The sequence below is a fragment of the Lepidothrix coronata genome, unplaced genomic scaffold, assembly GCF_001604755.1.
Source record: "Lepidothrix coronata isolate B3197 unplaced genomic scaffold, Lepidothrix_coronata-1.0 Scaffold8, whole genome shotgun sequence".
In the NCBI taxonomy this organism is placed as follows: domain Eukaryota; kingdom Metazoa; phylum Chordata; class Aves; order Passeriformes; family Pipridae; genus Lepidothrix; species Lepidothrix coronata.
Window position 1 is genome coordinate 8,985,330 of NW_016690188.1, and position 26,473 is coordinate 9,011,802.

At 38.8% G+C, this 26,473-nt stretch overlaps 1 protein-coding gene across 1 annotated transcript; it reads left to right on the top strand.

Moving 5' to 3' along the window:
- Nucleotides 1–8,721: 8,721 nt before the first annotated feature.
- SLC35G1 (solute carrier family 35 member G1) lies at nt 8,722–19,051 on the top strand. The gene is made up of 3 exons (XM_017839529.1): nt 8,722–8,998; nt 12,866–13,046; nt 13,556–19,051. Exons 1-3 carry the CDS (start codon nt 8,722–8,724, stop codon nt 14,313–14,315), a joined length of 1,218 nt encoding a protein of 405 aa, XP_017695018.1. The 3' UTR covers nt 14,316–19,051.
- The last annotated feature ends 7,422 nt before the right edge of the window (nt 19,052–26,473 follow it).

Consider the following 26,473-nt stretch of genomic DNA (forward strand, 5'->3'; position numbering starts at 1 on the left):
GATCTCAACATACAACAACAGGAAAGAATAAATAATGTTACCAAATGTGCAGGGTAATAGGGGGAATACAATACTACATGTCATGGCAAATCAATGGTGTTGCCTTATCTGAGATGCTGCATGAAATACTAATGTAGCCATCTCAAAAAAACACACTGCAGGATGATTAATGACTCAGAGAGATATGGAAAAACTCATTGAAGATGTGGAACAAGATGACACTTGACACTGCTAAACACCAAGCCATAAACTGAAATACCTTCCCCCCTAAAATAAACTGTGGCATTTGTTGTAATAGGCAGTTGTTGAGTACAATAACATAGCATTCAGAAAGTCAAACATGGACAAATTACATAAAAATTGTAATTCTGTTTTTTAGTACTGAACATAATTGCTATTAGGAAAGAGGAGGTTCTTTGCACTTCTGTCAGAAGTATCTGGCTGTAGCCACTTTGGGTGAAAAGCCAAGAAGTGGGATAATGAATATGCTCCAGTGTGGTATTTCCTACCTTCATTTCTTGAGGCACATTGTTCAACTTCGTTGCTGAGGTCCAAAAAATAAAATATATACGTTGTACATATGAATTATCTGTTCAGAACCACTTACAATACCGAAAAAATCTGGAAGATACAGGCAACATAATTCCTTGAAATTATGTTAACAATTAAAAAAATTTGGCAAACTATTTGCAAACACTTGAGAATGTAATTGCACAACTTGGGCCGTATTCAGCTGTTTTAGTCCTGACCAAAGTAGACTCCCGTGGGAAGAACAGAACTTAGCCTTTTTATAAGCTTATTATTAAGATTTGAACATTAGAGCTCCAGGAATATTAGCTGCACAGTACCTTGTGATTAACCAGATAATATTATTATCCTGTGAGGGAGTAATTTCTAAATCACAGGAACAGATCACGAATTTTGGGAAAACAAACAAACAACCAACCAACCCCAATGTCACAATTTCCAAATAACTGAAATTTGAAACCCCTATCCTGCTCCCTTTTTGTCCCCCATATACAATAACATAATGATACTGCCCATTCAGGAAAAATACCAGTGAATATGTTGCTCTAGAGTGTGAAACAAAGGAAGGAAAAGGACAAATCTGGAACAGAAAATTTAATTGCACCTGTGAATCTCTAAATTTTCTGAGATATAGATTATTCCTGAAAAGAGAACATCCTTTTAATGTTTACATTTGAAGGCATTAGCTACCTGGATTATAGACTGCAAACACAAATAAAAATCCACTGCTTTTAAATAATTCATATGTGCTGGCACTAGTCCAGTCTTAAATCCTATCTCTAACTTTACCTTAGCATTATTTAAAATAACAATAGCTCCTTCAAACTAAACTCACTTTAAGAAAAAATATCTGGTACAGCAGCTGCTAGGAAAGCTCTGCCTTTCTATACAGGGTTCTGGAGTTCATCAAACTGCAACAGCAGTATGATAATCATATTTTATTATCTTGAACCAAATTGGAAATGAATGTTTGTTCCAGAATTACAACTAATTTCAGAATTTCTGTAAAATTATTTTGAGAACAGTGACAATATCAGAGGATTTAAGAATAAGAAAAACGGAAGATAATTTCAACTGTTTCTCAAAAAATCCTATGGTTGTGACTGTTGTCTAAAAGCTGCATAAATGTAACCAAGTACAGTTGCAAAATAATCAGTTAATTCAATGACATGAACTGTAAATTGTACCTGGCAAGACTATTACATATCAACTATGCTAGAGCAATATCACTGTATACAACCAGAGCTCTCTTAAGCCAGTAAATTGCAAAGGTGTTTTCTTCTCTGAGAGCACCTTGTAGCCTTCCTTGTGCCTGTGCAAGGAGCAGGCAGCCCAGAAGCTGCCCTTGGAAGAAGGGAACAAGCTCCATGCAAACCTAGACAGCGAAAATTTCCTGGAAGTACAACCACAGACCAGAGGCATTCCTCCCAGTGTCAAGGACAACTCAGCAAGGTCTTGAGGGCACCGGCTCTTGCATGTCAGAACATTCCCAGTTTTGCTGGTATTTCAGAGGGAGTAATCAGCTTGTGTGTGTCATCAAACCCGAGCTCACTTAGCGTCCACTTGCTGGGGAGCCAAGAACAGATCGCAGAGATCAGCACACTGCGCAAAAGCTTGGTCAGCCCATTCCTGAGGGGCTGCCACTCTGGCACTGCTCACAGGATCTAAGCTAGCTGAGGTTACAGGGACCAAAATAACCATTGGAGTTAGACCTGGGTTCATGTGCTCCAATGTCTTGCCTGCTCGGAAGTGATGCTTAAAAAAAAAAACCCCAACAGTATGGGAATTTCAGCACGATGATTTCCCAGGATACCCCGTCAGCCTCCAGCAAGGAAGGAAAAGAAACCATGCTTCTTGCCTTAAGGGGGTATTGTTGTGGACAGCAAAATACCTGGAATAGATACATTCTGCATGCATGGCAGCAGTAGGCTTTTTTGCTATAACAAGGAATGCTCTTCTGCATTGCAGCTCCTGGAGGTAATTAAGCCCCCACTTATGTCTGTGACAAAGGGAAAGGGTTTTAAACCTGTGTTGCAAGGTTTTCTTTCCATAAAAACAGTCGCAGTTGCATTTCAAATCACTCCCCTTTCAACATACTACTACAAGCAAACTGAGAGGAGTAAGCATTGCTCTAGCTTGTCGGAACAAGGTGAGAGGTGCACAGGCTGAATCATGTTAGTGTTTTATATAATATATAGTGGTTTATATACTTATATATTAATATATAAATGTATGATAGAGTTCCAATACAGTAACACTGATCCATCACCTGTGACAAGGTTATGTACATTGTAATTTTTGTTCTGGGGACAAGTAGAAGCTAAGGAACAATAATTTCCTTCAAGTAAGGCATGTAAACAAATGCTTAATAATTCATAGGAGTTGCAAATAAGGAAGTTTCCCCCTTCCTGCCCTGCAGAGCAGCCCCAGGCAGATAGCTTACAAAATAGGAAACATACTGTGCCTGCGCCAAGAAATGCAGCTGATTGAAATAGTTCTCTCCCTTTCCACGAAGAGAAACTATACATTCAGCCATCTCTACTGCTGTAAAAAGTCAGTTAAAGTGACAGTGAAAAAATGTAATTGAACAAGTTACCTTCTTTTAACAGTCACAAAGGCCATTATAGAACAGAACAAAACAAGTGAAAATAGCAACTTTGATCAACTCCCACTTTTCTCTCTTCTTCTTTGGGAGCTCTGATACTCAATGGCACTCAAGCTGTACTTCTGCTCTCTGAGTTTTGTACTGCGCTGCCTGACAGAAATCTCTGGAAAGTCACCACAAAGTTACATGATTTTTTATTTTTCTTTCTCTTCTCTCCACAGTGCTGAGTGCCATGAAGAAGGAAGAAAGCGCTTCCCCTCATCTACTCCTAATTCCCTAACCAAGTAATTTAGAGCATGAATTTCATTATTACATTATTTCTATTCAAACGTTGCAGAATGATAACTGATAACCTGCTGCCTGCTCCTATTTTCTCTGTCTGTGGTTCAAAGAATATCTGCCCTCCCTTTTCCAAGCCCTTTGGCTTTTGTACCTATGTTGAACAGGCTTGTTGAACAGGCTTTTATAGTAATCTCAGCTATACATAAGCAGTAATTTGCACTAAATAACAGGGCAAATTCTTAGGTGATTTCCGAAATCTCTCCAAGGAAGAGGTGGAAAAAAACCAAGCAAAGTTATCAAAATTGCCAAACACAATTTTTTGAAAGGTCCAGAAACAGGGATGGATTTGGGAAAGAATTTTAAATGAAAACTATGTTGGAGGCTTATATAGTTGAAACATTAAATTTAGAAATTTCAAAATAAATAATTTTATTTTGAAAATATTTAAATTTAAGCATGTACCAGGAGGAGATGCTTATCAGGAGAAGCACATACCCAGCGGTGTATTTAAGCTATCTGAGGATAGAAGCAATGCTGCATGACCTTTATGTGACCAAAATCAGCTAAGCAGCACACCTTTAATACTGGATTGAAAGCACACTAATAAGTACAGAAGCAGAATTTGAATATTGTCCTGCTTATCCATTATTTTTCAATTCTTCAGAAGTAAAAAAAAAATCATTCTGAAAACCACAGAATTTTTTTTTTACTCCTTACTTCTACCTGAAGGTACTTATCTCAGTACTTTCAGTCTCCTGAAGAGCAACTGCTAATAGTGCAGTCTGAAAAATGCAGCTAAAAATAGCCCCAGGATAGCACCATTATATTGACCATAATTGCAGGATTCCCTGTTATTACAATGATCCACCCTGTCTCCTGTTTCATAGCACTATTCAGTACAACCATAAGCTCAAGAAGAAGAAAACTGTGATACTCTGAACATACTGTGGCACAAGATTAAACGTTTGTGCAAAGGTCTTTTATATATATATATATATATACATACATGTGGAAACAATTTGTGGTGATGGCAAAACTGAGAATCATTCACCATCCACCTTAACAGGGAAGCTGAAAAATATGAGTCTCTTCTAACACATAAGATGGTCATAAAGCCCACTAAGACAGGCACTGGAAATTTGATGGAGAGACAGGAGCTTATATGGACCACATTTTCACTGGGCTGAAAGACTATAAGTGTTTATTCATTTTACACATAACTTTTTTTTTTTTTAATGTGAGTATGATTGAACACAGGAGCATGTTGCACAGGGAGGTGGTGCAGTCTCCATCCTTGGAGATATTCAAACGCCCAAGAGACAGTCTTGAACTCTAGCTGACCCTGCCTTTAGCGGGAGGAGGGGGGGGGGTTGGGCTAGATGACCTTTTAAGGCACCATGTGACCATCAACCTCAGCTATTCTATGATTCCCAAACAACTCTGGGTTGGCCAGAAGTTTGAATGACTAACCAGGACAATGAAACTCCTTGGTGCTGCCATAATCCTCTGTTTTATGGCACTCAGGTGCAGAGGTAAATGGTTATTACAATGCACTTAAAAGTTGGATCCATTTCAGAAGCTGATAAAGTAATTCTTATCTATTTTTTTGTTAAACCTTTTCAGAAGGAAATGAAAAAATGCAAGTTTATTATTTATTGTTCCTTCCTCTTCATTAGTCTATAGTAGTTTTAATAAATTTATTGCTAGACAAATCCCAAATTAAGATCTTAAAAGTGGTTTTACAGAATTAGCATTTTTACAGAATAAAAGCCATCAATACAGACTGCTGTTTTGATTTAAATCTTCTACTATTTTTATAGCTTAAGCAGTACATAATTGTGCTGACACAGCTATGTTCAGATAAACTGGGATAGATGTCACCAGGGTGTTCCATGTGCGGTACCAGGAGTCCATCCTGCTGTCTTTGCCACTGGAGCTCTGCAAAATCTTTAGTGCTGCCCTTAAGTGAGGTGAATAAGGGCTAGGTCAGTTCCAGGGCTCCCTTAGTTTACATTATTTAGTTCTCACTAGCCCCCCAAGAGCAGCAGTGTTCCAAAAAGCTTATTAGGGTATCTCAGCGGTGGATAAAAGAAGTGATGTGATAGTGGATAAAGTTCTTATAATCTCACAGAAAACTCCCACGGTTCTCCACAAAACTCACTTAATTGCTTTGTCATTTGTGCTTGTTAAAGTTTCTGAAAAGCCACTCTGAGGAGTCAGAGATTGCACTTGCAGGCAGGGAGATGAAAATAGGACACTAAAGGGTCCCTTACCAGACACACAGACCCAGACCAGTGACTCGCTACAGTACTTTAAAGTACCTGTCAGGTTTGTATCTCAACCTGCAGAGAAGTACTGGCTTGTTCCTGGCATATATAATGAAATAAAGTGTCTGCCTAAATTCTGGATGAGATGATAATATTTTTCCTTTGAAAAAGAGTAATCCAAGAAAGCTCCCTTTGGGGAGAGTGGTGACAGTGCAGGAGGTATCTCCCTTTCTGTACCTATGGTACTTTGGAAACCAAATAAATGCCATTCTAGCTTGATGCTGTAGTTTAACTTTTAATGATCAAATTGCCCAAGTTTAATAAAGCTTTTTCTTACACACTTTGCACTCAGGGAAGAGGCTATAGGAGGTCCTTACTGCTTTACTATGGCAAGCTGGTGATGTGCTGGAGAAAGGAACAGCTAGTTCTAGGCACAGTATTACACAGACAGGGCTTAATGTGTACTTGAAAGGGCTACATAAAACATTAACCTGTCACATTAATGCACCTACTTAATTTTCCAATCTAGGGCATCATGACTGCAAGTTACATTTGCCTGCTGGTTAGTCTGGGCAGCTGCAACTGCTCTGACTCCTTGCTCAGAGAAGAGGGCTGTACTTTACAAGGAGAACTTGGAAGCTCTCAAGCTGAGACAAGTCTGGCAGTTTGACCAGGAGCAAACAGAACACTTTATGTATCTTGGCATAAACAAACACTGCCCTTAGATGGTCCCTTTCAAACCCAGACGTGGAGGAGTATGGAGGGGGTTGTTGCAGTCTCTTTGAAACTCTCTACAGCTCAGTACTTGGCATTGTGGCACTTAAAAAATTTACTTTAGGTTTCGTAGTGGCAGTATTATAAAATAAATATATAATCTGTGTATTTTAACAAGTTTATAGACAAATACCCAGAAATGGTAAGTACTCACTATGTTTTGTTCTGTGTCTGTACTGTAGACTATGTTCTAGCTCTAGTTTTCTTCACAGAAGACTCAAGTTAGCCAGCTGCTTCTGCTGTTGCTGCCTACAGAGGTAACTCACCTAGTGACTGTGACGATAGGCCACAAAAATCTGTGTGGGTGCGCTCTGCCAGCCTCTTTCACCGTTGCTGGGCAGGGGATGTGCCAGGTCTTCCTCTGAGAGACCTGCAGGATTGACACCCCAGGATGGCTGCTGAGAAACAGAATCTCCACTGTTCTCTCACCAAAACTTGTCTGGGCAAGGCCAGCTCTAACTTTGTGTTGGCAATTCATGGAACACTGACATGTAAAAGCTGCCTTGGAATACAGAGAAGTTTAAGTTTCTTGGGAAAGCAGCAGGCTGCCAGGTTTATTTGCACCTCCCTCTCTAAATTAAACCAAGCTCTGAGGGATAGGGAAGTGCATTAAGAAAAAATAACTTCTTAATTAAGGCTCTCTGTTTGGAAAATTTTGCTGGCCTGCTTGTCCGCTCTGTGGGACAAGCAGCTGCAATTGCATCTCCAGAGGAAAGATTTATTAAAGCTTTCAATATAGAATTTTTAGAGGGCTATGCTGATAAGAGCTTTAATAAAAATTATTTATAACTAGCGTACCATATATTTATTTTTTTTTGTTTATAGCACTAGGAGATCAGCTAATGTAAATATTTAGAAATAATTCGGATTCCAATATGACCTTATTAATTGACTTATCATTTAAATAATTGATATAGCACATCTAATTTTTAGTTAAGAGTAATTTGTGAAATAATTCTGGTCATATTAATCAAATGCTAGCTCCAAGATAATGAAATACTTATGGCTTATAATGAAATACTTATGGCTTATAATGAAATACTTATGGTGGGTTAGCATGGACTATAAAAAGTGTTAAATTAGTGGCAAGGAAAGCTTGAAATAGCTTTTATAAGGTAGCTGGAGGAAAAACTTAAAACTTTGGGTGAAATAGTTTGTATTTACCATTTAGTATTCATTTTGTTAAAGCTATATATTACATTTCACCTTGTTAAGAATGAAGAAATAAACACAGATTAATTTATGCAGTTAAGAGATTAGTGTGAACATAAATGTCTTCTTTTAGAAGAATAGAAATGTAATTATTGATAACAGCTCAACTTGCTCGAAAGGGAAATTTTTTGGTATTTGAAATTTATCCTGCTTTTTTTACTCTGCACTTTTTGATTGGTAAGGAAAAAGGGCTATTCTGTATTTCTTTGCATCCTTTTCGATTCCCTGACCCAAAGACATAGGCGGCATTGTTTCCTTAAGGAGAATACACCACGACAAGGTGAAGTGATTTCTGTACCCTACTAACAATCCTGAGTCGCCTGCCAGGTTCCCATCTCCACTTGGACCCCTGGGTGCAGCCGGTGCAGGCAGCAGGTACTCCAGGGAGTGATGCTCTGCCCCTGCTCACTGACACGGCAACACTGACGGGCCCACCGAGGGTCTGCCTGGCTATTCCAATGGGGTGGAACCTGGTCCGGCGGGATCACACCGTGACACCCGCAGAGGCCGCGACAGGTGCTGCCTGTGCTGATGAGCCCGTACGGGCTGGGGAGCGTCCGCTGTGAGGGGTCAGTCCCGCGTACAAGAGCAGCGAGACGCTCATTTCGGGCGCGCACGTGACGCAACAACGCCCCTAAAACAACTTCGCGTCGTCGTTTCCCGGTGTTTTGCCTCCTCTGCTCGCGGCAGCCGCGGCCTGTGCGGCCCCGCCGGGCACCCGCTCTGCGGCGGGGTCAGAGCTCCCCCTCCCGAGGCACCGCAGCCTCTCTCCTCCCCGGCACAGCCACCGCTGCCCGCGCCGGGTCCCTCTCGGGGGGCCGCCGGGGAGGAAGCGGCAGGGCGCTGCCTCCTGCCCCCGGAGGGGCGCTCGGCTGCCGCCGGGCAGCCGGTGAGATACGGCCGCGGGAGGGCACGGCCACCCGGCTGCTTCCAGGCGGGGCCTGGCGGGGGGTGGCGGAGCCGGGACCCGGTCGCACCCCCCCGCCCCGCGGGTGCCCGGCGCTGCGGGCGGGCCGAGGGAGGGCGCCGGGCGGTGCTGGGCGGCCGCGCCGCATGCGCAGCAGGGCAGGTGTCGCCGGCAGCCGAGAAACGCCGGGAGCATCGCGGCAGCCCCGCGTCCTCATGGTGCCGGGTCAGGGCGACGAGGGCGCCGCTGCTCCGGCGGCGGGCGGGCAGGAGCCGGAGGTGCAGCGGGGCCAGGAGGACGGGGCGGGTGCGGGGCAGCCGTGCCTGTGCCCGGCGCCCGGCATTGAGGCGGCGGGCGCCGAGGAGCGCCGCGCTTGTGACTGCAGCTCGGGCTTGCCCTGGCCGCGCTGCTGCGAGGCAGCTGGTGAGGAGGGGGAGTGGGACAGGGAGGGCAGCGTCCTGCCCGCTGTCGGGGTGACATTGCCGGCGCGGGGGCAGGGGAGCGGCCCGAGGGCACCGGGCTGTCCGCACGTGGCGGCGGGCGCGGAGCCGAGCGGGCTCGGGCGGCCGCAGAGGGCGCCCGGTACCTGCGGCCGCCACGCCGCTGCCGAGGCGGGTCACACCTGGTGCCCGCCGGGTCACCCGGGAGCGTGCTCGGCCCCGCCCGCTCCTTCCCGCTCCTCTTCCCCGGGCAAGCCGGCCCCCGCGGAGAAGTGCGTAGGAACGGCAGGCACGACCTCTTCCGTGCCCCTCGCCCCGGGTGACCGGTGACCCCCCCGGCAGCGGGAGCGGGCAGAGCGCTGGGGCCGCTCATCCCCAGGGGTGGGCGGCTCCTCTGTCGCCTCTTGAGAGCGCTTCGGGAGCGATTATCCCTCGGAAAACAGTACTTCCTGTTGTCAAAGTTTTGAAGAAAGACCTGACAGTTTCGGGTAAATAAGAGGCATCTTCTGGCAGTGTGAACTTCTGGCACTGCTAAACACGTTTGAGCAGGGGCATGAGTGCAGTTCAGCAAGTCCACGAACTTGTGGCTGTGACTTCCTGGGCAGTTCTTACCATGCTTTAGTGTGAGTGTAGTCTTTGTTTTGTCTTAATCCGTGCTTCGCTTCTTGGTCATTTTCAATTGTTAAAGCCACAAACTTCCTCTGAAATACTCAACATGTGTCAGTTTTACATGGAGTCCTTTTAAAACATAAATGCCATCTTAAAATAACTTCTGAAATTGTTATCTGAAGTCCTTTAGCATGTGTAGTTTTTAAACAACATCGCTGAAAATGTATTTGTCATTAAATTGACTCTAATTAACTTTCTAGCGGAAAATAGATTTGATAGTGTGCTGTGGAGAGCTCAGAAGAGAAGAGTGTACTTGACCACTGAAATTCCCATTAGTGTCACTTCTGAGGCAAAGCTGGGCGGGGGGGGAAGCAACCAGTGTTTGAACTGAGAAACTTGCATTAACTCACCAAGAAAAGTACTTTGTTTTTGAGTAGTCTGTCTAGCAAAATTTTTGACAGAGTCTATGACTGAACTATATGAATCACCCTTAGATCCTGTTTGCATGACCGTGATTAGTTCATACGCAGGCTGTTGTGCTCCTGGCACTTAACAGAAGACTGTAGGAGAGCTGTTCTGCTTTTTATTATGTGAAGAATGGATCACAGTCTTCTGCCTTTCCTGAAGGTCTGGGCGAATCATCTTCTTGCTGACCACCTTCGCAATAGCCAGTACTCGTCTGTCTCTGCTGCTATTCTTGAGATGCATATATGTGAGAAATGTGATTTTCTTCACATAAAAACTTTTTAGAACAAAGCATGGCATTAAAACACCAACGGAATTTACACATAAAACGGTGTGCAGTGGGAGGCATTTGCCTAGGACTTAAAACAGGAGTGGAAAATTTTTAGAAAGGTTGGAGTTGGCCAGAGAATAAAATTGGAAAACCAAATCTTTAGCCACTCAAAAAAGATGACTTGGGTACTGCTTGAAACTTTTTTATTTCCAGGCTCCTGTAGTCTTAAAAAAGCATGCGTGCTTGAGTGTTTTGATGGTGTTGGGCTAGTATTTGGAGGCTTAAGATTTTGTGGGGTGGGAATATTATCTTAACCTAACTTCTCCTTACAACTTACTTCGAAATAAGTACTCTTCAGAACTGCAGTTCTTGTTTTTGGTGGAAGAACTTGTACCATTTTATTTTTAAAAGGAAATAAAACACTTTCTCATTGCAGTGAGTACATGCCTTGGCAATGCAAGATGTTGATGGTTTAAATTCTAGTATTAAAAGATTATGTTTCTGGTAGGCTTGGTATATTGGGTAGCTTACAGAAATGAGTTCCTTCTGCTTTTTCTTTGTTCCTGCCAGTGCAAAGCTTAGCTCTGGGTATAAGATCCTTTCAGCATATTTTGCTTTAATTGGATTGGTTTTCCATTTCAACACTTTCATTATTTAGATTGGCTTTGTTCTGTAGTAATCAGACAAGCTATCATGCCTGAAATGAAAGTTAATAGTTCTGTTTGTGCTGTGTTCATCCATAAGCCACCATGGGTTTGGATTTCCCATTTCAGTTACAGGCCAGTTTGATTCTTCTTGCTTTAATATTGAGACGTTGTTGATTTTGTAGTTCTGTTGTGTGACTGTGTGGATTAGGACATTACATAATTCATGAACATTTTTGAAATCCACTGTTTCATAGTTGGTAGATGTCCCGGTCCAGTATTGGTTGGTGGTAGTTTTTATAGTCACTTTTATGTAAGTGGCTGTTGCTAAATAGAAATATTTCTAGTAGAAGCTGTAACTCACTTTCAGCTGCAGTGTAGCAGGATCCCTTGAGAAGCAGGCCTTTTGCCTACTTCAGATCTGTTTTAAAGCCTGGGCCTCTAGAACTGTGTCAGCCCACAGTCTCAGCTCTTAGGTAGTAAGATGCAGTTTCTCAGCCTTGAGTGCTGATCTCGAGGAGGATCAAAAGAGTTTGTGACAAGTTTTGTTAGTTAAAAAAAAACAGCCACACACCCAAAACAAAGCGAAAAAAGCCTCTCAAAACCATATTTAGTTGCTAAGCAACTCACAGCAGTACCCTGCTGATTATGTTTTAGAGGATCCATAAGGCTCACAGGCTGCTGCACTAATGTGAGATGAGGCACCTTTTATCAAAACACTGTCTGTGGGACATGGAGTTCTTGCTCCTATCTTTAGAGAGTGTTGTAGAAGAAAAGGTAAATACCAGTGTTTTAGGCAGACAGAGAAAAAGAGACAGTGAGGTAACATCCCACTCAAATTTTTAGATGGGTTCTCTTTTTCCATGGTGTTCACCTCTAGGTTCAGTGGAAAAGCTGTTCCTTCTATGAAACAAAGCAGTTAACAGAAAAGGCTAATTTCTTTGTAGATGGTGTTGAGGTCAGCAGCAGCAGTTCTCCTTCTGTGTTGGCTTTTTTTTTTTTTTAATAGTTAAGGGTGGAGAAAATGAGTGGAATGAGGAGGAGTATGTTGCTAAAGAGAGCCTGAGGTAATCAGGAAGCTTGAATAGAAACATTGGACTTGGGACACTATTTCTGGAAAGACAAGTATGATAAATAAGCATAAACTATGGTCTTTGTGAAATTATGATAGTCATTAGGCCTATGATTCTTTACCATTAGTCACTTGAGTTTATTCTGTTTAAAAATGTATATGTGATTCCTATTTGAAAAACATATTTGAATTTTTACAGCAAGATAAAAATGTTATATGAAAATTCTGTAGTTCTAGGTCATATTTAGGGTGATTTAGCTACAAAGTAAATATGAGGTATAACAAAAGTGATGTTCTTTACACAGCTTTTATATGTGTGGATTGGTGAGAAAGGAAATTAAATACTTGCTTCTGAACCTTAATTAACTAAGGCAATAAGGTAATAAGTTTCAGAATCTGACCATGGGCCATTTTGTAGTCAGTTACAGACCAGTTTACTGGTCCTTGGGCAGAATCATAACTAGTCCCTATAGTAAATCACCCATACTAGTCTGATAGCTACAAGAAGTAAAGCTAACTTGTGTAGAACTATGAGAACTTGTGTATCTCAGGTGTTAGAGTTCATCTCTTATGCCTTGTGTTAAGTTAAAAAAGAGACCTGTGGTGGTCAGTGAAAAATATTTTCAAGGTAGATCTGGTAAATACATGTAATATTTGCATTTGTTTCTTTGATCCCCCTGTCCTCTACCACAAGAATTGCTACAGATGTATGGAGCACTGCAGTGGAGAATTACCTGATCAGAGAAGTTTTCTAATAGATCCTTATTAACTGTAGTATGTCTGTTGCAGGAACAAAGAAGAAAGCTGCGTGTCCAGGACTTGGTCTGTTTTATACCGTACTGTCTGCCTTCCTTTTCTCAGTGGCCTCTTTATTTCTTAAAAAACTGGAAGATATACATTCAGTGGAAGTGAGTGCATTTCGATGTGTTTTCCAAATGGCATTCGTTCTTCCTGGTTTAATATACTACAAGTAAGTATAGCAAATGTTTAAATTTAAAGTTATTTCTTAAAAGTATATCTACGATTATCACTCAAATCAGATTGCAATATTATTTTAATTTGAACTTCAGTTGCATAACTGCATTGTTTTGGATTAGTTGGTAGTTTCTTAATATGATTCAGAAAACTGAAAATCTTTGACTCCCTGAATTGTAGTATTTTCTACAAGGATTATCTTATCAAATGCTTTGATCTTCCATGAAGTGGTGATCTTAAAAAGAAGATAATTTGTAGATACTCTTGGCTTATTTTGCACACAAAAAATTAATAGCAAGAACAGGTTCTGAACTCTGAATGTGATCGGGGGTCATGATGAAAGTAAATTGTTCTGTGATCAAACAGTTAAAATGTCTGGATATCGAAGTCCCTTATCTAGAAAGGTGTGTACCATCTGGATGGATGCGTACATCTAAATGTGTTTGAATGTTAGTCATGATATAAGCAAGCCAGTGACATTAATGTGACATTTCTGTTTTTCAGAACAGGGTTTTTGGGACCAAAAGGTAAAAGAATTTTTCTTTTCTTCCGAGGATTCCTTGGCTCTACTGCAATGGTTCTTCTCTACTACGCTTACCAAGTCATGCCACTGGCTGATGCCACTGTTATAACTTTTAGCAGTCCTGTTTTTACGTCATTGCTGGCATGGATCTTTCTCAAAGAGAAATACAGTCCTTGGGATCTTCTGTTTACCCTCTTTGCAATCACTGGAGTGATTCTTATTGCTAGACCACCATTTCTGTTTGGGTCACGTGGTGTGGGGATTGAAGGAAGTTACACAGATCACCTTAAAGGAACTATAGCAGCAATTGCAAGCACAGCATCTGCAGCTTCGACTATTGTTATACTAAGGAAGGTGGGAAAATCTGTGCATTATTTTTTGTCAATTTGGTATTATGCAGTCATTGGTTTAATTGGATGTGTTATAGCATTGTTTGTTTTGAATGAATGGCGTTTACCACACTGTGGTAAAGATAGAGTTTTTCTAATATTAATAGGCTTGTTAGGTTTAGGGGGTCAGATATTTCTCACAAAAGCATTACAGATAGAGAAAGCTGGACCTGTATCCATAATGAGAACAATGGATGTGGTTTTTGCTTTTATTTTGCAAATTCTTTTTCTCAATCATCTGCCAACTTGGTGGACTGTGGGTGGTGCCCTGTGTGTAGTAGCCAGTAGTTCTGGAACCGCCATTCGCAAGTGGCGACAAAGCGTGAAAAAAGCTAAACAAAGTGAAATCTAAGAGTATAGACACTAATTGGTTGCAGAAACAAGCAATCTTGAGAGATATATATACACACACAATATTTATTTATTTTAAACATCCCATTTACCAAATTGCAGTACCAAATTATACCCAATAAAATAAATTGATTTTTTTTTTATTTTAAACCAAAATTGAAGATGTTTTAATAATTGATTAGGTATATGCTCTTCTTTTTCATATTTAGGCCTGAAAATATGAGCAGTGGAAAGATACTTTAAAGTTGTTGCTTCCTATCAGAAGTGGACAACGCTCTCAGGCACATGACGTGATTCTTAGGGTGTCCTGTGCAGGGCCAGGAGTTGCATATGATGGTCCTGATGGGTCCCTTCCAACTCTGCATATTCTGTGATTCTATGAATATTTATTTTCCTAAAGTTCTTGACTCCCCACTTCTTAGACCCTTTCTTTATTCTTCAGAGCAGTGGAAATAGTCTCCCAGGCTTATTTAATACTATTCTGTGCTTGATTACCAGAGGGATTGCAGTAAAAAGTTAGAAAGGAATGAGAGTTAGTAATCTTTAAGCAACCAACTTTTATAGAACAGATAAAGCTTGCACATTTACAAGCTATTTTTTTTGCACAAAACAGATGTCAAATGGGGATTTGTTTTTAATTTGGATTTTAAAAGAACAAAAGATATTTCATCTTTCCAAATAATATAAAGAGAAAATTAACTTACGAAAATTATCTATCAGCTTTGCTTTCTTTTAAAAAGAATGTTAAGTGTGTGCATTTGCTTTACAGACACAGTGAAAGAACCTAATCCCCTTTTTTTTCCCAAATGTGATTTTCTCAATAAACATGTCTTTAGTTGCTGCACTCTCACTGATGAAAGACAATGTTTAATTGTATACCACTTGTAAATTAGCCATTTCTTGTGGTATGGAATGTTACTCTGTAGCTGCACTTTTCTTTATTCTATGCAAAAGATTATATTTTTTAGGTATTTAATAGAGGTTATTTTTAATGCTGCTTACGACCCTTTTGTTTAGATTCTTCTGTATGAAAGTTCTTTATGAGACCAAGTTTAAGTCTCCTTGGCCTTCATAAAGTTAGGAGCATTTACAATAGAGCTTTTGCCTACTTCCTAAGAATGTACAAGAGTGCAGGTAGTTGCAGTTTCACAGAAAATGCAGGTTGGCCAAGGCCATACAGAGATTCTACAGAAGAGGTTTGAGGAGAGCTTGGTGGAAGGGTAAAGCTATGCATACACATCTCATCACATTCAAGCATCCACACTACATCAGGCAGTGCTAGTGGGCAACTTCAGCCCCATTTCTGCAGCTGGCGCTTTTAAATCTACCTTGATCACTTTTCTTGCTCATCTTCTCACTTTTATCTTGATAGCAACAAACACTAAGAAAAAATACTTGTGTTACTGATCTTGGTGTCCTTCACGTTTGAGGAGGACTAAATGTTTAGTATCAGGAAGTGGGATTTTCCCAAGTTGAGTCTTATGTACTTTCAGGTCTTGTCTCAGTAGAGTTTAAAGAAAATTTTAAGTCGATCTTTGTTTGGACATTTGTATCATGAGGAAGTTTTCAGTTATTTACTCACTGTAGTGTTTTTCTAAAGGAAAATGCAGTGTTCTATACACTTGATACACATTTGTTTCAAAATCACTGAAAGTGGTGGATGTTTCCTTATTTTGATTTGTAGATGTCTAGTCACATGTCTTTTCCTTTGTCAACAAGCATTGCATCCTGTCAGGGCAGATCTAGGGACTTCAGTCCCGAAGGGCTGGAATGCATATAGTACTTTGGGATGTATCTGGTGTGAGAAGCCTCTTTGTGCGAGTTTCTGTACGTAAACCAGCACCCCGAATCCGTATGTGTTCATGGGTATGAGCAGATTCCACTTGAGTGAAAGAGTCAGTTCCTGCTCATAGTTATGTGTTTTCTGCTTCTCCTGAAGGCTGAAGTTCAACTACTCCTGAAGGGGTCAAGAGTAGCATGAAACTGCTTTCCTATCTCTTTAAAGCCTCATAGTAATAAAATTCCAGTTTGGCACCTATTTTGCTTAATACTTGGAACTGTGAACCGGGATTGTTTTTCTGCTGCTCAGCCATCTCTGCCATTAAGCAATAACTTTCAGGGAAGGGAAGGAAAACAAACTGCATTTTTTACTGCTTCACTTCATGTTTAATATGCATATGTTTGAATTGCCACTTATAAAGGTGTGGTTCCAGAGCAGTTCAGATTGATGTAAACTTGGATTGTCAGCTAGCCTTGCTCCCTCCTGTTGGCTCAGTGCTTGTGCTTATGTGGTTATGTGATGAGCTAGACCTGGGAGCTGATCCAGCTATGTATCTTTTTAGTAGGGTTGTTGGAAAGAGCAAAACCAGGGTAGCCTGAACTCGATGACAGTATAAAAACAGTAGGAAGGGGAATTAGATAATACTTCAAATTACAGCATATGAATGCTGCTTTGTCAGTACAGAATAAAAATAATGTGGAAGCTTACATCAAGAACTCTTTAGCTCATATGATTTCAATGAATCTTGTTTACACTTGGTAGAGAAGAACAGGCTGCTGAAGAAAGGATTGTTTTCTTGCCCTTAACATATAAATAAATCTAGAAAATAAGCTGATCTGAAATCAGAATCCAAATATAGTGACTGGTAATTTTTATCTCAAGTTTTTGCAGAAACTCTTTTGATATATTTTCATACCTGTGGTGCCAAAAAACCCAGATGACTATTTTTTTTTTCTTTGTTCAAACCTATAGGGTCTCCTTATGGCTCCATCTGCTTATTTCCTCTTGCTGTTCCCAAACCTTCCTAAATATTTAAGTTGTTAAAATAATTATCTAAACAAGATCCTATGTTGGAGAACACTGTATGTGTTGGAACATTATTTTGATTTTGGTCCATCTTTTAGAGAATTATTTAACTGGTAGGAGAATGAAGGACTTGACTAGGGCTTCTCTAGTCATAAAGTATAACAAGCTAGTTTCTGTAATTAGCTTTTCTAGATGATATTGGGCATGGAAGATATTTAAGCTTTAAGTTTTTCAACTGCCTCAATTTTATATTTTTTCTTCCTCTCAAAGATAGGTTGAAAACCTAAATATTAGTTGTAACCCTTGAAGATAATGAAATTGCAAAAGTATGGGTACTGTGAAATGATAGGGGTTTTTTAACGGAAAATATTTCTTAAAATTTCTGTTAAGATGGTAAAACTTTTCTTCAAAGCTTAACAGTTTGAGAATCTGAAAGGAAACTGGCTGAGCCTTGATTCTTTCAGATTCTGATCTTTTTTAGCTTTTAAAGTTTTAATACAGCAAGTTTCTCAGGGTCAAAAGATATTTTTCTGAGCTTTGAGTCAGAAGTATATTGATGTCCTGTTGTGATCTTTACTTTAAAGTTTGATAAACATACTTTTCTATTAGAAACTTCTTCCTTTGTAATACAAAGGAATATTGTTGCATTGCAGTTGCTGTGTTATAAAGTTAAGTTTCTCTTGAATTTCAATATATTCATTCAATGTACAGATTTCAGTGGATTCTGAGTAGAAAGAGTAATAATTATTGATTGTTTTGCACATAAACATAGGGAGGGTCAAAAGATATAGTTGTTATTGATGCATCACATGCATGGTTCTTATGTTCTTCACTATGCAAGACACTGTAATTGTCTGTAGTCTTCAGTGGGACTTTATAGCCTTAAAGCCTTATGTACCCAACTCTTCTATAGAAAGCTGATGGCAGAAAAAGCTATATACTGTTACTGTGCAGCAGCCAGTTTCTTTCAGGTTAAGTTGGTTGTCAAAAGTATGATCTAAAAGCCCACACCAAGAATTTGACAAGCTCATTGTGTAGACAAGGGCAGTCTGCATAATTAAAATGGATTTCCTGCATTTGTCTAACACTAGGCATGAAGTAGCCTCACCTTATCAGCACTCGTAAAATAACTAGTTCAATGTGTCATTTTTATTCTGAAACTTGAAACTAGGCTCTTTCCCAATTCCAAAACACCAAGATGGAGCCTCCTGTAATTGGCAATGACAAGATGGATACTACTACCCTTGATCATCACTTGGAATAAACACTCCCATGGTATTTTCTCTTCCTTGAGCTTTTGTTCAAGCTGTCTGTTGGAAGAAGGTTTATTTCTATAGAGGTAGCCTCTTTAGAAGTTATTTTCTTGCTAACTAGCAGTAGTTAACCAGGAAGAGTCTGTTTCCTATGTAGCCACGGTAGGCTCATCTGTGGCATCAGTCCCGCGAAGGCAGTAGAAACACGATCTCTGTCCCTGCAGGGGTTCAGCGTTGGTAGTGCTGACAGCAGATGTGCAACACTGACTTCAGCAGGACATTGCAGCTACCAGCAGAATGTTTTTGTGGTCCTAACTGCCTGTCCATCCAAAGAACAGTTTGGCTTTATATTCCTGCAGATGCAGGTAACTTCAGGGTGGAACATACGTAGACTTCTATGGTGATAACACTTCTGTATATCTGAATGAGTAATTTCCTATGTTATATGAGTTACTGTATGACAAAAGGGGGTAAAAATACCCTCAGCATTAATTAAAGGATTTTTACTATATCCTATGTATTGTTAAATATATGTTGAGTTATATGTTTTGTAGAAGGTATTGGCTTTGTTATGTAGTAGTATATTTTTATAGACAATTCTTATATATTGAAATGTTAAGAATATTTTCATAAGAGATTTATATTCATCATTGCTAATAAAATGATCCTGAAGAATTAGTCTCTGGTTTTGCATTGATTAGTGGAATATAACTGAATGTAGTGATTGTAAAAGCTTTTTGAAAGAACTGTTAATCAAACAGTCCCTGTTAAACACGAGCATATGCCTTAAATTCTGCTAATACTATCATGCTATGTCATTTTTTGTGCCTTGCAACTGGCTAGAAACAAAAAGAAGCTCCATCAGCTTCCATACAGCAGTTTCTTGACTGGAAACACTGTGGCATCAACAGATCAGTAAAGTTCAATTTTCCTGTGTGCAAGTGGTGATTTGTTTCTGTGTATTTTTTTGTTTTGTTTTATTTCTGTACATCATGATTTGAATTCAAGTCTTATCTCTCTTGTCACAAGGTGATACTTAATTCATCCTAGTGCTTCCCATTATTTAGTGTGTCAATAATTAACTTTTCACTAAAGAGGAAAAAGCAGGGAAAAAAATCTCATGTGTAAAACCGTCATCATTGATAAATATTACAAAAATATTGGAGTACTTTTTTTTGTTATCCTTGTAAGTGCTTCTTCCTACAGTGTCGGTGGACTTCTGAAGCTTATGCTTGAGAGCTTTATGCATGGAGCAAATTTTATTTCTGGGTGCGACTTGAAATGTTAGAGAGGGAAAAATAGATGGGGAATGATGAGTTACATAGTGGGAAATAACTAGCAGTGTTAGCCTGTCTATCCAGCACCCCCTTCTTCACTTAGTAGGCTCAAAAATTAACTTATTGTAGGACAACTTGATGCCATCTGTTTCACAGGCATCAGTAAAGGAAAAAGCAAGGTACTTCAAGAGAACTTACTGTGCCAGGTATAGGCAAGGGAAGATTAATTGTCAAAGAAACTTTGCCACTTTCTCTTGGCAGTTTTGTGGGTTCCCCAAACAGCTAAAAATATGTAATAGATAGAAATCTAAGCTTTAAGGGAAGGGGAAAAAGATTTTTGGATAGATAATATTGAAATCTTCCTTATTTACAAATGGTAGGCGACATAGCATGAGAGATGAGAGCTATTATCTATTGCTAGATAATAAATCTCTTGAAACAAAATTTTAGAATTATGTCTATTCACTAAAAAAAAAAAAAAAAGCCAAAACCCCACAAACCCAAAAGAAAAAGAACAAACACTGTGAATTATCCCCTTATTGATTCAGTTAAGTGTTTTTACAGTCCTGAGCACAGGAAACAGTACATGAGATATGATATGCAGATGAATTGTTCAGATAGGTTTCAGTTGATACTTTGTACTCTTCAATTAGCTTCTATTGAACTGAATGAAGTTCGTATGTTATCCTGTCGAGGAGCAGTGAATTCTGGAAAGGATAATGAGAAACTAATTTGTCATCTGAATTTACATCCTGAGCAAAGGAAAAAAGAGAGATTTGAGTTTTGGCTCTGCTGAAATGAGGTGATTCTGAGTCTCTGTGAAAGAGATGGAAAGAAGACCCGTGTTTTCTGGTTGGCAAGTATGAAGTTCTTAAACTTTCACTCTGTACTGTGGCGGTTCTGTCGGCAGGTGGGGCTGTTTTTCTTAATTTATTCCTTAGTGCATAAACTTAAACCCTCTTAAAAATCCCAATCCGCAGCTCTGGACAATAAAAGTTTCAATGCAGTGTGATGTACACACTGTAAATATTACATTTAAATAGGAGTCCAAGTACCACTAAAGCATTTAAATGACTATACAGAATGCTGCTCAGTAGGTCCTTGAATAATCTCTTTGATGTTTTAAAAGGTATCATCCACCTCCTTTCAGAGCAAAAGATACTAGAGGGTACAGGAGGACTTTGGCAACACTCTCTGAAGTTCTGGGGAGCAAGAAGAGAGTGGGCCTGGTCCCTTCATGTGAACATCAATGAATTAGCAGAAATTGGACATCTCACTGGTAATGATGTTGCTGGGTATGAAGCAATCTATATGTAGCTTATGTCTTAAGCATTCTTTTTATTAAAAGAAAAAGAAAAAAGGAAGGGATAACAAGTACATTCTCGCTATTAAATTCTTTGGGGCAAGAATCAAAGTGATGAGCTAGAATGAATTTAGGTTACTAGTTCTAATTTTGCACAGATACAGGGCATGTATGCTGTCTGAGCAGTTATCAGCAGGTTGTAATTGTTGCCCGCTGTTTTTCTCCTATTTGGCTGGGGTATTTAAAAAGATATTTCTGTTCCACTCTAGATTTTTATTTTGGGGCTGGGGTGAGACCCCTACATAGTTCTTGAGCAGGTTCTTGGTGCAAGTGCTGAGGCAGGGAGGCCCTATATATTATCTCGTACCTTATCTCCAGGGCCCTGCTGCCCAATATTTCCAATGCCAGAGTTTCCCAGTAACTCTCTTGCTCTGGTCACCACAGCACAGGGCTATGGACAGGACCAGGTGTGCTGGAAGAGCCTCTTCAGTCAGAGCAGTTGATTAAGTGGGGAAGTCGTGCAAGCTTTTGAGCATAGGTGCACCGTGCTGCGCCTAAAGCCTGGTACAGTTGAGAAGGGTGGTTCCAATTTAATTTAAGGGAGAAGAATGTTAGAAAGGGAGGAGGTGACGCAGTTAAGTACTACAGTAAGCTAGAAAAAATACTTGTCAAAATGTTTTCCATTGGAAGGTTGGCTGGAGGATTTTTTGCTGGTGTTAACTGGCACTGGTAGGTGTTGTTCTACTTAATAGGAAGTACCGGACAGTTTTTGGGAGGCTAAGTAATGCTAGAGAAAAACCTTTTTAATATTATTTGGAAAGGCTACGTGGCAGATCCATTTTATTTCATAAAAAACCCTCACAGTGCACTGTGAATCAGATATTAATATTTACTTTCTACTTTCCCATTTGCTCTTTATTTCTTAAAACAAATATTCCTTTATATTACTATAAAAACTGTTCAATCACTACTAAGTTTTGATCAGGAAGTGAAGGAAAAAGCTGTTCACTTCTAAAAAGTAACCCTGATTTTTTTGGGTTTTTTTCACTTTACCAGAAATACTTCATGCCAACCAAAGCCTTGTAATAGATGTGTATTCAATTTCTTCATTAAACATCATCTTTATGTAATATGACCAAGATCCTATGTTCTACTGTTTGTAGTAATATATGTAGGGGTTCCATACGAAAACACTTAGCTGATGTTCTTTATCCTTGCCATATGACAAAACATTTTCTTCATTATTAAAAGTCTGAAATCTCCCATGGGAGCACTGCAAGTAGCCAGATAGCCTTTTCTACCCTGGAAGCCTCGTTTGCTCATGTGATTCATCTCCCTTTCCTGCTTTGTCTGCCAGAACCATGTAGCTTATTTCCTTTGCAGTTCATTAGTTCTTAATTTGCAGTAAAGGTGGCTGATTTCAATTTATGATATTATCAGCACACTTAGGCTATGTTGTTTTTTCAAGGAAGGGAGGAAGGTGTGAAACATCTATATACCCATATCTATGTATACACATATAGATTTAAAGACTGTAAACTTTACAGATTAACCATATTTTCTGCATCAATAGGACTTGTACATTTTAATGTCAATGTCTATCATGAATCATCTTGACCCAGCTCTAGAGAACAGCCCCTTGTATCTGCCGTTCTATAGGAGGGAGGGGAGAGAAAACAGAAAGGAAAAGTCTGGGGGATAATCTTCGTTCTCTTACTGGCAAGTACTCTGCAGCAAAGCTGTCCCAATGAGCCCTGTTTGTGTGATCGGGTACAGATTTAAGGAAGAGAAGGAACGGTTTGTTCTCTGCTGATTATATAAGAATACCCTTAAGAGCATGTTCCTTGCTTCAGATTACAGCCTGTATCCCATGATTAGCATGGAAGAAAATAGGAAAACTAGAGTTATACCTACATTTCTGTTTCTTTAGTATGCCTTTATTGAAACCTGGAAACCTTGGCCTTGAGGTACTGGATAATACTTTATGTTAGTTAGCTTGTAGCTCTCTAGATGTCAGTTTTGATCAACAAACTTATATGCTGTTTTCTTTGAGAGAAATATACTTGCCAATTTGTTCTGCTCTTTTAAATTTTCTGGAGGACTCTGGTCTTTCCAGGTTCTGTGATGCCCTCATGTTTTTGTAGCATATTTTTCTATTTTGCCTTTTGTATCATTTTCTTGGATATTTAGAACTTCATTTCAAGATTAAAAGCTTTATTTTTGCAGTCTTTACTGATAATTTTTTGTGACAAAACAGATTTCCTCAGATATTGGGTGTGCAGTGACAGTGCACAGAAAAGGCAATACAGCACTACAGATCAGTCAGGACAATGCAAAACTTCTAATCCTGCATATAGTGAAGATTAATGTGGTTTGAGGTTGCCCATGTTACGCTCTCTGTCCTCTCGAATGCTCACATCGATGGGCTGTTCACTGGAAAGCCAATGGCATTTACAATACACTGGCAACTGAGAAACTTGAAATTGGGAGATACTAATACTGTACTGCCTTCAGAAATCCTAGGAATTTATGTTTTGGAAAAATGGTTTATGAAGATCTTCCCATACCAGCCTCTTTCCCAAACCATTTAGTTCTTAAGGGACAGTTTTTCTGTAACAATCTGGTTGGCAAATTTTCTGCACATGATCTTAGGTCATTAATTTAGAATCTGGTGGTACTTGTGTTTAGTTTTATTATTTACTTTTTCTTTAACTCTCAATTTTATTTTTATAATGTCTGTGATAATTTCATGTGTACTTTTATTGGTATGTTATCACACTTGAAGAATTTTTGACTAGGTTGTTTGGGATTTTCAGTATTCAATTCTTCATAACCACACGTATTTATTTTCTTAGCCTTTAGCCTATATATGACTCCAAGTTGTAATTAGTGACTCAGTGTTAAACTCTACCAACATGTCTATAAAGCACAGCATTAGGCTATTTTGATGAAAGGAAATGGGGAGATACTGCTTTTATAAATCTGAAAGCTGCAGAGCAGATGTGGAAGGAATTACTGCAAAGAATCTCAACTGGCATATAAAACAGAAGCTGAAGTTTATTTTGGTTTTATTATAAAAGAAAAAAACATTTTACTAAGGTTCTGTTGTATTTAAAGTTACATAAAATTGAGTTGTTCAGGACTAGCTGTGAAACTATGCACACAGATGTGACAATGGAGTAAGGCAATTTTTTTTTCTTTATTTAATACTAGAGTTTTACATGTTGATTGTAAAGTACGTATTTTTAGAATTTACAGTAAATTTAATAATGTTCCTTTTTGGGGGAGAGGCTGTAATAGATATTGCAAAGTTAATATCCTTTTTATAATTTCATGAGCAAAAAGCAAAGTAATTATTACCTTTTTTGCAGTCTGATTGTCTGGCTTCTCCCATGGAAAGTCCTGGTCATATATGCTCATTCCTGAATAACTATTAACCACAAGCATTCCCGTGCTCTCACATTTTCAACACCTAATCAGCCAGCCTGACTTTGTAGAAAACACTAGATTATTATTTTTATTTATTTATTTATTTATTTATTTATTTATTTATTTACCTTTTACAGATTTCAGCAATGCATTGAAGTGCTCACCAGGCTAAAACATGGGTGCTGTTACAGTGCTAAAAGATTTTCCTCACTTTATTTTCCTTTTCAATGAGTCTGTTACTGTAATACTACGTTAGAATTACACTACACATGGAAAACACTACAAGATTTTGAGTTAAACTTTTTACAAAGAGGGTACTTGGAATCATCCAACATAAAGTATCTTAACATTAAGAAGAGCAAAAATACAAACATACTGGGTACTTACATGTTTTCTAATATCATTGCCCACTGTGTTAGCAACCAAATTTTTCAGCTATTAAAAATAAACAGTTAAAATATCTTATGGCTTTAACCATTCTAGTTGGTTACCTAAACAAATTCTTGTGTTGGTTCTTGAATTTGGTCAAATATATCCTATGGCAGGTTGACAGTAAAGGAACTGAATGGAGTTAATAGTAAATTAACCTGCAGAGTCGTTGTTTAGATATGAGCATTAAGACAATATAGATTTTATAATTTATTAAATTAATAACTCATTGTCCTGGCTGCTTGTTTAAAGGAATGATGGAGCACAGGCAAGTCAGCTCATTTGTTGTTTTACAGATGAACTGAATCCGTGAGTACAATAATAATTAGGTATTCAAACTAAAGGCACAATTACGAGGCAATAAAAAACTATCTTTTGGTGAAGCTTCCTTGAAAATGTCACTCAGGAGAAACAAGCCTAGAAATACTGTTCAACAGGATTAATTAGGTGAGCTGGAACAGTTAATGGCCTTATGCAGGGACAGATACACGTAATAGATTACATAAATCAGACTTTATTGTTTAGGTGCTCAAGACAGTAGTCCATCCTGGTTGGACCATGTAATTTCATATAAGCAACAATACATTTTATCATTATGAATATATTAAAGACTTTACTGTGTATTGAGGAACTTTATATGAGGAAAGTAATAAAGCAGGCTTCTCAATACATTTTCATCATGACTGTATAATATGATCTGGGATGTGTTTATTACTTGCCACTTTAATATCACTAATATTTATGTATTATTAATGACCCATAAACTCTCATAGATTAATTAATAGCTATGTACTTTCCATCTTCTGGGGTCTTATTGGTTTTTTCTAGAGAGAATTAACAGAAAATTATGGTATAGTGTTCAGTTTTATTACATTTATTAACTTTATTCAATTACTGGTATTAATAATTTGACTTCCATTGTCCCTGAACTGTAATATGAAGTAAACAAGAGTTATTGCTCCAATGTTTTGAAGACCTGCATTCTAATATAGTCTCTAACTTTTAAAAAACTGTCATATTTTATGATGCCATAAAATAATGGCATACTAAAAATATAGCTAAGTTATACAATGGGAGTACACCTAAACTGTCAGTTTACAGTTAAGATGTAAAAGGCTTTCTTTATTTTGATCTATATTAGAAGTTACTCCACTGATATATGAAATTTCTCAGAGTAAAACTTGAATAGCCAAAAAAGTGATAATGCAATTATTCCATATGTATAATTAATTATCCTTATCTTAGAGATATTTGAAAATAACGTATGAGTTTTTTTCATGTTTACTACAAACCCTTTTGTATCTCTTCCAAAGACTAATTGGAGGATGACTTTACTAATGATTTGAAAGTCAAACAGCTGATACCAATTCCAAAGGTCATTATTTCAGTCTTTTTTAACAGTTATTTGTTTTATCTTGTTAAATTTTTTTCTTCCTAATTGAAATGTCAGAAAGTCATTGAGCAAGTTCATTAAACTTTCAGAGTTGCCTCCATGACTGGTGATGGTTTTAGTGGTCAGATAGGCAAAACACCTCACATTACATCACGTAAAGTAACAATAAGTCTGTAATGAGGTTACAAAGCTGTAACATTCATAGAATAGCAGGCTTCATAAGAAACCTCCAGTCCAGAGTTAATAATTTAAAAACAATTTCTGAAATT